General features: G+C 48.8%; 1 protein-coding gene across 1 annotated transcript in view; it reads right to left on the reverse strand.

Annotated features, from left to right (window-relative positions):
- The window catches only part of ctnna1 (catenin (cadherin-associated protein), alpha 1), a 78,726-nt gene extending 63,888 nt beyond the window's left edge, over positions 1–14,838 (reverse strand). Inside the window, exons 1-6 of the mRNA XM_035519658.2 lie at positions 14,472–14,838; positions 13,200–13,315; positions 12,775–12,970; positions 7,205–7,371; positions 4,122–4,241; positions 2,811–3,080 (exon numbers count right to left, since the gene is read on the reverse strand). Coding sequence (XP_035375551.1) covers positions 2,811–3,080; positions 4,122–4,241; positions 7,205–7,371; positions 12,775–12,970; positions 13,200–13,304 — 858 coding nt within the window. The 5' untranslated portion in view covers positions 13,305–13,315; positions 14,472–14,838. The remainder of the gene's footprint in view (positions 1–2,810; positions 3,081–4,121; positions 4,242–7,204; positions 7,372–12,774; positions 12,971–13,199; positions 13,316–14,471) is intronic.
- Positions 14,839–15,504: the final 666 nt, after the last annotated feature.

Raw genomic sequence — 15,504 nt, forward strand, 5'->3', positions numbered from 1 at the left:
TCAGCCCAAAGCAGCTAATTCAACTCCACTGCTCATCGACTGGACGTAGCACGTCCAGTCGGAGGAGGGCGGGGGCTGAGGGCATGTCAGGTCATCGCCAGGGGGCCGTCGCCCCGAGAGCCTCGCTGACGTGCAGCCACAACAGGACGGGTTAGCGCTCGAAACAGACGCCGCAGGCACGGGTGATTAATCCATCAATGGAGGAAACAAAACAGACACTTCCAGACCCCTGACACGGCAGCAAAAAAAAAAAAAAAAAAAAAAAAAAAAAAAAAAAAAAAAAAAAGTGTGGTCTCTTTTGTCGCAAGAGTGAAGGGGATAATTGCGGTGCGTGGAACAGAGAGAGAGAGAGAGCCTGAGGGGCCAAGGTGAGAAAGAGCTCGAAGGAGGGAGGGAGAGAGAGAGAGAGAGAGAGAGAGAGAGAGAGAGAGAAAATGCATATAAAATTAAATAAATGTGGAAAAAAAATGAGTCATGCAGTTACACCTGCACCAGTCTCGATGACTAATATCCTGCATTAATCTAAAAATGGCCTGATGTAGTCACATACATTAAAAAAATTTAATAAATGAAAATCTCGTGGTGTCATATTGTGGGTGGAAGAGTGTGTCGGGAGAGGCAGGAGAAAGAAGAAACCCCTCGGGACGCTCAGGAAGGTGGCATCACCATACCACCACTGGAACCGACAACTTCATAAACCAATCAGAGCTCACGCATTTTCAGCCGTCTGTTTCCACGGACACGGCAGCATGGGATCTGATTGGCCAAGGTCCCCACTCTCTACGATTAGCTGACTCCTTTATCCAAAGCCATTTACAATCAAGACTGAATACAGTTTGAGCAGCTGAGGGTTAAGGGCTTTGCTCAGGGGCCCAACAGTGGCAACCCAGCGCTGGTGGGGCTTGAACCAGCAACCTTCTGATTACAAGTCGAGTACCTTAACCACTGAGCTACCACTGCCACCGAGTGCCCGCAGACCCCTGGCTGGCTCCCGCTCCACTCATCCCATTAAGGGCTTCATTTGTCTAGATATAATAGCTCCATCCATCCTCCCGCCAAACATGGAGGTGGCTCACTAACGCGCGCTCACTAATTAGCAGGGTGGCGGGTTACACCGGGTTACACAGACGCGTCTAGCGAGGTCTCGTTCGATCATTAAATAACGGGTGTAAAAAAGAAAAACCACAGCAAAGGAAATCAATGGGCTAAGCGCATCGCTTCTGCGAAGGACGCCACGGGGAAGTAACGAGGCAGCCGGACGCGCCGCTCGTTTGAGACTTAAAACGCCGAGACGAGACACAGGCGAGATAAGCCAGTTAAAGCGGCTGCCCATAAAGATGCCCCAGAAAGAGGAGGTACACACGGGCCGCCAGGCAGGCACATCTGACGCCAAATTGCTAGCTGTCGTTTCGGTCGGCATACATGCATAGTTCACTCGCATTCCATCTGGAAGTGGAAGGCCAAGGCTAATCGATTGCTATGGCAACAAGTTGCTATTTATGCACACAATCTGAAAGTATCATTTCACTCCCTGCCACGGTTGTGGAGGGATTAACATATATAATGGACACTGTCCCTTTTGCCCTCAGAGAGAACAAAGAGCGAAACGCACACACTAAAGCGGAATAATTATTCTAATAGGGGAACGCTCATCGGCATGAACAATGAACCAGATTTGCACTTTAAAGTCCAGGCAATGTGCAAAAACACGCCCCGAACATTCTGCAGGGATGCGGCAGTCGCGTCACGAGCAGCTGCCCCACCCTTGCAAGGATGACCCGCTCCCAAGCTCCCTATGGTGGATAGGGCCTCGACTTTTCACAGGTTAACACCAAGTGATTGACTTCGGGGTCGAACCGCTGCGGCCTTGTACACCGAGCGAGGAAGGGGGGTGGGGGAACAGTTTAACAAAGCAAACATGACCGACGGCACGAGGTCACGGGCAAGGCTTTGGTTTGGACATATGAATTTAATCTCACACAATCCTGGATTTTCTCAATGCCAAGGCTCCATCAGATTTCCGATGTGTAAACAGACATCGGAGCATCGGGAGTGGTGGATATGCATGCATGCAAGTTTGTGTGAGCGACACAGGAGACTGGAGCATCAACAGGTCTGTCTACTGGTGGAGATCTGAGGGCCGCTGTTCTCATGGCCTTCACACACAGGGCCAACCCAGCATGCTCAAGCACTTACACTCACATTTATATGTCACTGAACAATTTCGCAAATCCCCTTTTGAAATGCCAAGCAGACGCTCAACCGGGCTTCACCAGCTCTCTCGGCCCGGACAGAAGAAGCTTACGAAGCCCCTCAGCCGGGCTCCACACAACAGACCTGGTAACCTACATCTTCAGCTTCAACACACCTGTGTCTGTGCAGACAGGTGTGCTCATTGCAGAAGCAAGCATCGCACCAGACACACGGCCCTGGTCTGGATTAAGCCTAAAGCCACATTTAAGAGCCACCTGGTGTGGACACAACGCCCAGCCACCCAAACCCAAAGGCCTTATAATCCCAAAGGCCTTATAACAGACACGCCACACTAAACAGCACGCCCCCAACAACAGACACGCCACGCTAAACAGTGTGTATTCAGACCATCCCTGCGGCACGCGCACACATCGACCCTCCTTGTCCTCTCCTTCAGGGGGAGACCATCTACGTCACAGAGGGGTTTCCAGAGGAAAAGGTCGAGATGGAGGATTTGGATGTCTGGCTAAAGTTAGCAAAAAGTGTAAAGTCAACACACCCACACATGCATGCAAGCAAACTCGCACACCTGGACGGACACCCCCCCACCGACTTACATCGAAGTTGTTGAGAGCGCCGGCAAGCTCTCCGCCCCCGGCGGGCTGGCTGAAGGCGGGGTCCTCGCTGCTGGTGGCCTGGGCGGCGTTGGAGATGCCCGAGACAGCATGCTGCAGCTGCTTGTAGATGAGGTCGCGGTTGGCCTTGTAGGCAGCCACATCCGGGTGCTGCAGGCAGGCGCGGGATGCCGTGTACAGCATGGGCACGTTCCTCTGCAGCACACCCCGCGCCGCAGCCATCTGGTCCTTGTGGTGCACGTCTTTCAGCTCCTGCCAACGGGAAAGTTACAGGTGGTCAGGAGGTCGCCGCCCTCGCACGGCACGGCAACGACCTGCGACGGGTTCGAGGACGGACCCAGCGGAACTTCGGAACCGCTCAAAGGAGACGACTTCCTCCCACCAACCCCGGCACGCCAATGTTAGCGGCTGGCCTTGTAAGGTTCCCAACGCATTTTAAAAGACTCCTACAACAGCATGCCGCTGTGGTCTCATTTTAGGGCTGGCTGACGGAGAACGAAGGGTCAGTTGCCACAGTAACGGCACAAAAACACTCCGGTTACATGGAGTGTCATCTTCGCGCGGCACGTGGAGTCCCCCCTCCCCTATTTCATTAAGGGTTTCACATAATCAGGGCATTAATGCTGGATGCATTCTTCACTGCCACTCCTTACAAGAAGCCTGCAGAGAGGCGTAGAAGTGCACCTCCAAACCACACCGAGGCAGAGGACGGCGGCTGGCAGCTGGGGGAGACCTACCATTACTAGGAGTAGGGAGCCCCAACCCCATCGACATTATCTGACAGAAGCGGAATCGGGAAAGGCCCCATATGAAATATTCCATGATTTACTTCAATAACGCCATTCTCGTGCGCATTCCATAACGCCACGGCCCGGAACGTTCATTCAGAAACGAGCTAGACAATCACAGGCAACTGCACAACCTAAGAAAGAAGGGGAAGGAGCGATGGGGCTTCTTCAAATTAGCTTTTATTCCCCCTCTTTTCAATTCTCATATGAGCATAATGAACTCATTCATCCCAGTTGCGTCTGGTTCCTTCAGCCGCTCTCTGCCCAGTTGGTGGTAAGGAGATTGTTCATGCTTACTCGCTTCTGATCTCCAACTGGAGGCACTGGACAGCACCCAGATGAAGCGGGAGGAAGTGGGATGCCATCTGATAACCAAAGACCCAAACGCGATTGGATCGGCAAAAGTTAGAAAGCCAGAGTGGCTCTCTCAGGTACAGTCCTTTAGGACATGCATACAACACGGACGAAATTGAGTTGGACAAAGTCAGCGCCCGGGGAACCTCACCTGCTGCCGCTTGGCCGCCATCAGGTTCAGCTTATCCACTTCGGGTTTCAGAGCCTTGTAGTGAATGCCCAGGTCCTGCTCCGTGCCGGCGTTTCGCACCTTCATAAGGCTCTCTTCCACCTGCAGCGGAGCACACACACACACACACACACACACACACACACACACACACACACACACACACACACACACACACACACACGTTCGGTTAGCAAGGCACATCGCTTGGATGAGGTGCCGTCTTACCTTGGGTTTTCCAAAAGCTGACAGAACCCATAACGGGTCTGAAGAGGTAAAGACTGAGAACGGGCTCCACCAAGGGCACAGACGAGAGGTCCAAAAAAAAAAAAAAAAAAAGCCTCAAATTGGATGGATTTCTAACATGGAGCCCTTTTTACAGCATTTAATGGTCCACTGGTTGGAGGAACAGAGTGATGAAGTGGTCAGTTTAACCAAACTGTCAGTTTAACCACTGAATGTCTGCATCCAACACCATTAAGATCATCTTGGCAAAAGGCACAACAAAAGCTACTTTGGGGCAGGCCCACATTTTTAAGAGGGCCATACTTAAGAAGCAACTACCGAACTCTCTCTCTCATCACACTGACCACAAAAAAACCTCAAAAAGTGCCAAGCAGCTGCGTTGGTGCAGAGTTTTAAAGAAATGGCCATTAACGCCAGACTCGGTGGAGTAAACAATCACCAGCTGGTCCCACGGTCTTCTTTATACTGCACCAGGTTCACTTCACATTAGCATAAACCCCATCAAGATGTTTCTCCTGACTAAACACACGTAAAATTGGACATCTATCCAACAGTGTGGTATCTAATGCCGGTGCAAAAATGAAGGCCGACGGTGCAGTGCGACCTTCGTCGTCAGTTGTCGTCGTCGTCCCTGGAGCTTCGCTCTACAGGAATGACGTGCTTAATTATTGATCAGGTCGGAGTGGAATCAGAAAGGCTATTTCAGTCACAGCAGAGAGACACTCGGAAAGTGCTTGGGCCGAGTCCCAGCGCAGCTCCGAGGGAAGGACGAGCGGGGCGTGTCCCAGCGAAAAACCTGGGCTCCGGACGCCTTCAGACGTCGAGCAGGCCGCTTCTCCTAACCAAAAACTAAGCTACTCCACTCTGCATCAGGCCTTCAGATGAGCTCCTACAGGAGGGACATGCTTCTCTTCACAGAGCCAGTGGCTGCTGCACATTGCGGAAGGCGGTCGTGACTAATCTAGTTTGCGCCAACAGCCCATCGGGCTAAAACACAAATTGAATTGAACAGCAATGCAAGGCAGCCTGCGCGCTAGCCTACAGGACTCGGGCCACAGGCGTGCGAGGGCAGCGCACTCCCAACAGCGCAATCCACAGCAAACTTGTAGAGGACTAAAGAAAAGAGAAAATACGATCAGCTCAGCACTGACTTCCTACCATCCACTTATGGCACCGGAACCCGAGACGCACATGACGGATCACAAAACTGGGTGACTGAAGGGAATCACAGCTGTGTGTAGAGGGAGGAGTTAGAGGGTGTCTTCAAACATTAAAAGGACACTTTCTATCAGAGAGCCAAACCTTTTAATCCTCATACCTTCAAATGAGAAGCTAGTTTGACCAGAAAGTAACGGGGGGGGATATGCTAATTGAATTAGCATACATGTTTCCATATACATCTAAAAACAAAGTGCATCATAAAATTATTTCTAAGATCTATTAATCTCTGAGGGGTACAAATATACACTCAGTAGGTCCAAAAAAAGGAAGAAATGGTAATTATAGGTGAAGATGGACAGATACCTGGAGATTTCGGTGCAAACGCACAACGTCTACGAAATGGAAGGATAGTTCGTAGCGGGATTCCCGACTACACATTGGCTCATACGGATAATCACGCTCCAGTATGCTGGAGGAAGTGTGCATTCCGACGTACAAGCCGCCATCACCTCTTCTGGAAATTATTCAATTATCCAAATATTTTGGGGCGACCTAAAGGCAGTTCTAAAGCGCTCTACCCATGAACGCTTGGGTTCTCTGTTTGGGTTGCGTGTGATAAAAGGACCAACACTTAATGGCTGTAGCAGCTGCTAGAAAAGGCACTGACCAGGAAATGGCTACACCCTGAAAGACCGGCTGATTAAGAGATCTGTGGACAGCAACACTGCGCATCAGTGTTCAATGTTGCATTTTGGATTTGGCAGCGTCAGCCTTTTTTCTTAAAACGAAGCATTTTCCCTTAATGGATACATTTGATTAATACACAAAAATAAAATAAATCAAGAAAAAAGGTGATAGTTATAAAAGGCATGCCTCAAACAGAAAATTAAGAAAATTTGAATTCAATAAATAAGGTAGGGAGCGGTGGTGAGCCTATCGGTAGTAAAAATCCGAGCAGGTAGGCGTAGCAGAGTTGTTCAGTGCGGACCCCCGGCCCCTCCCTGGGAGAGCTCAGCCCACGGCGGTTGCCCGCACGGCTCTCGGAGCCCGAGATGGAGGCCGGGGTGGGCAGAAATGTGGAGCCGTACAGCCATGTCCTTTCTGCATTGCACTCGTGTGGTCGAGCCAAGCCTCTGGAGGAATCAAAGTAACATTCTGGAGCTTAAGAGGGGAGGACTAACAGCAGCGCTGGCCGACATACTGGTGACAGACTGCTTGGTATGCCGTACAAATGCATGAGCCCACGGACAGATCAACAGACGGACCCACGGATGCCGGGAAGGAGTTTCTGCCCAACACTTTCAGAGAATTTTCACAGCTACTGCCAACAGTCAAGCTGTTAAGCCATCGTATTTGTTTTACCGCGTTAAAACAAGGGCGTAATTATAAGTACCTGTGTGCACGCGAGAGGGTTTGTCTTACAGACTTGTGGAAAAAGAGCTAGTTACACATGCTGTAATGCTACAAGCATGTTAAAGATCACTCACTAGCCAGAGAAATCCTTACACCAATAGTTACCCATTTAGTTCTCAGGTTGAGTAAATGTACAGAACATTAAATTTCTCTCTCAGAGCAGCTTTTCATAAAAGTTTCACAAAAGAAAGTGTGTGTGGGGAAATGTGTGCACGTGTGTGTGTACGCGCATGCATTGCTATTACCAGTTTGAGCTGCAGCAGTAGCTGGTAGACGTCGGCCATGTCAGCCAGCACCAGCAGGTGAGTGACGGCTGAGAGCAGAGCGCGGGCCGCGCGCACCATGTTGCCTCTCTTCACCGAGGAGCAGGGGTCCTCCACAAACTCCCCCGAGGCCTGCCGCATGGACTCTCCTGAAGCATGCGCACAAGAATGCAACATTAAAAGCTCTGCACACCCCAAAGCTAATTTCACAGTTTTAGCACCACTAGTCTTCATGTTGCAGTGAAGGGGCTTGAGCATCGCGCGAGCATGAAAAACATTAAAACCTTTCAGACTGCATCGCACGTCGTGTAAATAAGATTGTCCAGGGATGACACACAAGGGGGGAAAAGGGAAAAAAAAACAAAAAAAAAACCACCTCTCCTTGGAAATGCTTGCTTAAAACAGGCTTCATGGCAGTGTCAGGCAAACGTGACTGCAAGACACACGACAGGGCCGTGACGGCCGACGGGAGTGCCGATCTCCCTGGCTCCGGATCTGGAATCATGCTGTAGGATGGGACACCTGTCAGGTGACGAGAGACTTCCTGGCATCCCGTCTTTCACAAAAGTTTGCGGAACAGGCGCAAAACGCTCGAGCTGGCCTGAAAGATTTAGCTCCAATACGGGGTGTTTTTTTCCCCTCATTCTGGTTAATGAACGTCAGGTTTCCCTTCTAATTGCTGAACCAGTTTAATTGCAGCACCCCACAGACTACTCATTCAGAGCATTCACTTGTTTTTAGAAGAGCTTATCATTCATTTTAATAAATAAATAAATAAATAAACAAAAACAAACAGGGGCACCATGTCGTTCATGCAAAGCACCAATCTCACAGAATCCCCTAACAGATGGTTCTAGTGCCCCCTTATGGGAATTCTTTAGCCTGCTAAACGTGTGTGAGGTGGGGGGGGGGGGGGGGCAGGCGTGCATCAGCTCTACATATACCGCAGTACACCGCCAAGACAGCAGGCTGCCGACCTGGTACTGGGGGATCCCTAAAGTACGTCTGTTTAGGCCTCCAGCACATTTATGGCGACGGCATGGAAGATGAATACAGCTGGAAGATTAGCACTAATGAAGACCATTTAAAACTCTGAGGACACACCTCAGATCGGAAATGTGATGACGGCAGTAGAAACTCGTGCAGGTAGACATGAAACTCCAGAACAAATTCAGATCATCAGATTCTCAGTGTGTCTGAGGACTAGCACCATGGTAGAAACAAGCATTTGAACGTTACATCTCAAACACATGCTTGGAATAAGAACAGACATCATCTTAAAACAGACTTTGTGCAGCAAATAAAAATAGGAAGTCAGATTAGGACGGTATGTCCTAATCTCTGCCTGCCGGGATCACCAAGTTTAAGTGGCACAGAGCAGTCCCGTGCAGAGGCGACAAGACGCTCAGCTGCCTGTAGGACTGAAGTGATGACCGAGTCTAATGGGAACCCTCCATCACACCGCCATTCCCTCCCCGATCATCATCATCATCCGCGTGCTTGCATGTCGGTCGAGTGCCAAACCCTCAGGAGCAAATCCCTACGATCCCATCAACCCTAATAAGACGGCTCATGACAAAGCCTACTTAGGTGATGACCCTGTAGGTATCGGTTTCCGTATCTGTGCTGCCCTCTGAGAGGAGCACGGGTAAACCTTTCCACGTGTACGTTACACTGAGTTCAAGCCTTTCAGATATAATACAGGCAACTTTGTAATAAATAAATCCTGCTGCTCCTTTGCACCCGAGAAAATCTGTTCCAAGGCCACCAGCAAAAGTAAGGTCTACCCTAGGGAAACCCAGTGGAGCAGTAACTGTGGAAAGACCCAGGTATGAGTTGTGTGCTGGGGGTAGGCGAGGTAGACAGGGCCGCAAATCTTTCCCCCCTGCCTTCGCCAAAGGAGCGGAGCGGAGCAGCGCAGCGCGGACACCCTTTGGCCCCGTAGGGGACGGCGACCTGACGTAACCTCGTACACGGATGCTGCCGAGAAGAAGCCGGAGAAAGGATGCACGCAACACACGCGGTGGGCGCGCAGGGAGGCCCATGAAGATGCACCGTGGGAACAGCCAGATGCACTCAGACCAGGGACAGAGACGGCCAAACAAACCTCGGTTGGCGATGGCTCACAAACTAAGGAGACCATCGGCTGGTGGCGGCTAAGGGCAACGCAGTCGACCATTTGAAGAGAGGAGGAGAGGGTGCCGTTCGGCTCTGCCCGCCATACTGAGCATGGTGGTGGAAAGAAGTCAGGGCTCCTGCACCATAACGCTTCCCTACCGGACGTGCAGCCGGGTGCCTTAGTCCGGCACAATGGACTTGATGCTTGTGTCTTTACACGGGAAACCTTATGGTGCGTATGGAAGCTAGGCTTCGGTGGGGTGCAATCATGGCATTTTAGAAAAGCAAAAATCACAGAGAATTACAACAGACCTCTGTAAACTCATGCACTGACTGGCAACAAACTGTGCATAACAGTTCACCAAGGCTCCTTCTGGGACAAAATCTTCACACTAATAAATCTGCTTCTCTCTTTCCCTCTCCCTCCCTCGGCTGCATGTGAAATCCCACCAGAAGAGGGAGCAGGCGCAGCAGGGACATGCTAGGATGACAGCGTCCACCCAAATCGAATTGGTTAGTTTTATTATGAAAATGAAGGCAGGGCTTCAGTCCCCCGCCGAGGTCTCGTGTGTGTTGGAGGGGTGCCGCTGCTCAAAGAGCCCAGCTTTTCACTGCTACCAAAGAGACATACATTTTTCAAAATTATATATATATATATATATATATATATAAAAAAACACATGGGAGAGAGCTCACCTAGGAGATCTTAAGCTCCAAGCCGCCTGCCTTAGAAGGTGGTGTGAAAGCCCAGGCTCCCATTTCCAGCCTGTAGACAGGCCTCTTTGAGAAGGCCATGAAAGAGACAGCATCTGAAACCTGGTTTCTCTCCCAAGGGCAAAATCAATATGGTCGCCCCCCACCCCCGCCCAACCAGATAGGGATCAGCGTATCTCTAATAAACTCTCATCCATCTCCTCTAAAGTGGAGCACTCTGCAGACTACCACTAAAAACTGCTTCTAATGAGTGTTGGCATCACACTAAAGCAAGAAGGGCAGATACTCACCACCCCAGAGGAAGGGGCAGACAGATACCACCCCCCAGCCCAGAGGAAGGGGCAGACAGATACCACCCCTACATCCCCCCCACACCATTGAGGAGAAGCAGCAGACATACAGCATTATCATTCACCAACCATCATTGTTTTTGAGAAAGGCGTGGAAAAACCTTCGACTCCCTCTCTAAAAAAAGACGCCGAGGACAATGTGGCCAAGCAGTTCACAAGCAGATGAGAGAATGAAGAATTCAGCGTTGACCATCCATTAATTACTAACTTCGCCTCCGCAATTAGTCAGCCACAAACGCAACAATTAAGCCCCTCCGTTTAGAGGAAGCCCAGTGGACCACCGACCAGCATCTCCTGATTAGACACCATCGCTGTGTGTGTCTGAAAAGATCGGACCAATCTCAGATGTATCCCCTCGAGTATTTCCAGGAGTGCCCGTGCGAAATCCGCACACATCCTGGCCAACTCCAGGCTCTTGAAACCGAAGCCTACGAGTGTGTGTTGAAATGCACGGTGAGACTACGCACACAATAGCCATCACTGTATGTGGCAAAACCACAGCAAACATCATCTCTGTCCCAGTCGGGCAGTGCATCCCGCCAACTTGTCCTGTGGGGAACGAACGGTCCTGTACCACGCATTAACCGGCAGGTTCTTTCTGCTGACTGTCTGCTCCGCGGCCGCAGGGACACGACGCGGCAGAGTACGTGGGTGCTCCTCCAGGCAGGGGGAGATTTAAAAACCGCCCTCGACAGCACAGTCATCAGATTCTTCACACCGCCGTCATCCCACGCCAATGGCAGGAGGCAGGACCCGCAATGACATTCCACGGCGTTAGCACGCACGCTACGGGTCGAGCTACCGGTGGTTCTGGTGAGTGTGGAGCCGATGAGACACGGCACTCCGTTGCACGTTCAGCGGGACACCTCGGTCCTGTTTGAACCACAAGGTGACAAGTCGAATTCAGAAGGGAGGGCACATGGAGATACAGACTGGCCGGGGGGAGCTCACACTTGACTCATCGCTGCCAGGCCACGACAGCTTGACGTCTATGGGTCATTCCTGTCACGCTGTTCCTGGAGATAACAGACTCAGCCTGTAGCGCAAGCAGGGTCATGACAAGCTCTGACAGGTTAAAGTCTTCAAACATTTGACAACATCCATGGCAATCCAGTGACCCCACACTGGACATTTCACATTTATTCTCATCCTTCACAGCACTGAAACTGGACTCTCAGCTGTGATAACACGGCGCAGAGATGACGCTAGTGACGTCTTGTGCAGCATCCGCTAATGACAATGCCAGTCTCTGTAGCCCAAATACTGCTAGCTGGGATTAGCCAGTAGAGCGTGGTTCGTCTAGAACGCTGCACAAATCCTCTTTAGCCCACACAAAGAGGGGCAAAAGGCCCAAACAGCCATGGTGGCACAGTCCCCAGGCCCACTGAACAAGAGAAACATGCAAACTGCTTAAATAAAACGTGTTTCAGGCAGGGTGCTTCAGTCACTGTGCATCAATACCGACAGGGACCCCATCATAGAAAAACAAACTTCCCTCATTTTATTGAAACATTTCTCTCTACATAAAGTTCAAGTAATGATCAAGTCTCAATTCTTAAATTTCCCCAAGTCCATATATGGAATACACAGGGCGAAAACAGCCTGTTTTCGAAACACTATCGCTCCAGTCACACAAAAAGTAATTTACATAACTCCACCTATTCAGTCCACTGCAGCTCAATCCCGCCTACTCATATTGCCGTTCTCAGGCATGTTTCAGATCCGAGTGCTTATTGAATGAAGCACAATAGAGGGCAGCCAATCAGAAGATTTCATTCATCATATATGTCTGAAAGATGCAGTACCAAACAGCCTATTTCATTCTAAGGGATAAAGAGAGGTTAGAAAATTATGGTGTAAAAATGAATGACTATACATAAAGCTACACAAACCTTGTAAGTGCCCATGAAGAACAAATATAAAATAAAATTACAGTATGGGCAATTTGGAGAAAAAAAAAAAAAAAAGAAGAAAACAGACTAGTCATCAAGGGTAACCATCTCAATTAACCTGTCTCCACAGAGTAAAGAAAAACCCTGCAGAATGAGGTATTGCACAATTACGCACTGAAACTGAGGAAAAGATTGAGGCAGTATATGGGACAAGCAGGCGGAGAAACTCCCTGCACTGAGACAAACAGCGCACTCAAAACTGGATCCACACCTGCTGAAATTACACCAGCCGTCAACCATACGAGCAGATGAGCGAACGGGGAAGAGATTATGAAAATGAAAAACGATCAAACCAAGGGGAAAAAAAAAACCCAACCTTGTTTGAGTAACTGAACACCACAGACTTCAGTATCTGTATAAACAGAGATGCTTTTAATACAGGAAGAAGCGAAGAGAGAAAGAAGCCCTCTTCGGGTACCTTGCTTACGGACGTCCTCCACGGCAGCAGTCAGCTCTTCTTTGAGAAACTGACTCTCTCTGGCAATCTTCTCGCCTTTCTCCAAGAAATTCTGGGTGGCAGTTTCGACCGAAGCAGCCAGAACGTGAGCCTTTTTGGAGCGACCCTTCTTTTTGTTGGATGGGCCTTTGTTGCTGGAGTTCACCAGAGTGGTGACCTAAAAACAACAAACATTTCCATAAAACAAAACCGACCGGAATGCACGGTACACTCACAACCCCCCCCATTACAAGGTTGAGAACACAAAGTAAATTAATGAAGTGTATAGCTCGTCACCTTAGGCTGCAATGACATCAAAGAACTGCTGATGTGCATTCCAGTGCAGGAAAAGGCTGATGTGAGCAAAGATAAAAAGGAAGGCAGCAGGTTTCCTTGAGCAGTCTTACCTGGGTGACCAGAGGCTCGAGCAACCTTTCCACAGCTAGTGTGCGGATCTCCAAGCTCTTGGGATCCCATTTGAAGTTGATGTTGGCCGTATTAATACTCGTCATGTTCAGTTGTTCTGCAAAGAAGATAACCAAAATGCTTTAAAAAAGGTTCTGAAAAATAAGAATGAAGTGGCAAAAAGTTGTCACATGTGCAGACTGTACATTCACTGTACACTTGAAGCTTTTGCCCAATTATGTCACTTTGCTTGGGCGCGGGGTTAAAACTACAGTGACAGACTTTAGTGCTGCTAAGAAACGGTGTCCTATTTTCGATTTCCCGTTCATGCACTGACTGGCGCTCTATTGATCGGCCATCACGCATCGAGGGTGCGGGATAATCATCCAACCCTGGGGGCTTAGCTGCTAGGAGTGGTCTGGGCAAGTCTGCCTCACGAAATAGATAACGGTTAGGTGCCCAGACAACCGACGACGTTTTCAACGGTCTGAAAAGAAGTAGCCCAAACTGTAGCTAAAATTGGGCGGTTTCGTGTCGCAATTCACCTGTACGAACGGGAGGAGTCAAACTTCTTCAGAAAAAGTAAACGCAATCGTTTAAAAGAAAAAGAAAGAAACCGCAGCGGTCATCCGTAAGAGCGTGTCCAAAGGGTGATAACGTTAGTCCTTATCCAAGGAGAGGACGAGGTCGACGTGACTATAGTCACTTCTAAACAGGAAAGGCCTCGCACTGTCCCTCTACGCTAACTCCTTCGCTTAGTTTTGTTTGGTTTATCCCACAGATGACAAACAAAGGCTACAGCTATTTAACAGCTGAAGTTCCCCGCACATAAGCTGTCGTGTAACTGCCAGCTGTCCATTTAAGGGCATGGAAAGCCACAGAATGCTAACCTTGGACAGCTAGCAAAACTTGGTTTTCTAGTTTGGCAAATATCTGGGATTTGGCGTTAAGTCAGTTATCGCAAATAATATCAGAATAACTTTAAACGCTACCCGTAAATCCAGGAAAACTGAGAATTGCATGGGAAGCCTATCACTGAAATGCAATGAAAATATGCTAACTAGGTTAGCTAGCTTAGCAAGAGACCATGAATTACTCCGAATCCCAAACATCCCACAAAGTGACTCGAAACAGGCGAGCCAGCCCAAAACTTTAGCTACGAATTCAGACGTTACCAAAACTCTTATTTACTGCAGCTTCATTACAGAATCAGTAGTATTCCGCACTATCGAGCTAAGTAAAGTCAAATTGCAACTGCAGGAAAATAAACTTACCAAACTAACTTCGGAGAAGCTTTTCAAAATGGAGGAATGCGGCTGAACTTCTGTGGTTGAAACTTTTCCTTTTACGCCGTCTTTGTAAATAATTCGGAATTTGAGGAACACAAGGATGAACCGCTAAAAATATGAACTAAACTCAACCTCGAAGCGTTTAAACTTCAAAAGTAAAACTGCGTGGAGCCACAAGTTCACTTTGAAACCGTTTCGCTGTTCCTGGCTTATCTGTGGGAACTAAGGGAGGAACACTTCCTGGAATGGCGGCTATGACTCAACACCACAGTGCAATTCCCAACAAGCCATCAGGTGTGTTTAGGGCGTGGTGCGACGCTGGAAATCAAACTCAAAATCAAACTGGACTTCTTTTTTAACTTTACATTTGTCTTATGTTTCCCACCCAGCTTTACTTTTCGCGTTGAATTCTGAAAGCATATCAACAAAAAGGGGTGGTTCTTTAGTAAATGTAGGCGTTTGTGTTGGTTTGTAAATAAACATCCTACTCCCTTGCGACGAGTGGACAGGAATTCAAAAATATTCGATCAGCGCTTGGCCTGATATAGAAGTGGGAACAGGTTAATTACGGTTAGATTTTACATGCTTAGAAAAGGGCAAAAAATCAGACCTATGCTGTTAATACCGAGGCCGTCTGATCCTACCTGAGTCAGACTGACCCAAAATCTCCAGCTCAGCTCTAAAGTCAACACATCTGTGCAATAAACAGCAAAATATATAAAAGTGGGATGCTGGGTTCATCTTTACATTGGAGAAAAGGCCCCACCGTTTATATCAATGTCCTTTTCACTCTAATAAAAACGTGAAAACCACTACCTTTAAGCAACTCTGAATCACTATAAATACTGTTATCTGTAGAAGTGTGTCATAGCACAGTGAATATGCCATATGGGGTATATGGAGCATATATCCCCACACCAATACAGAAAATATGTCATTGTGTCAAGAGATGTTGCAGTATAAGTCCGAAATATCTTTTGGAATAGACTAAAGGGAAAGGTTTGATATCACATGGGTT

Source organism: Electrophorus electricus, chromosome 4 (assembly GCF_041902795.1).
Source record: "Electrophorus electricus isolate QZ-2024a chromosome 4, ASM4190279v1, whole genome shotgun sequence".
NCBI classification, from domain to species: Eukaryota; Metazoa; Chordata; class Actinopteri; order Gymnotiformes; family Gymnotidae; genus Electrophorus; species Electrophorus electricus.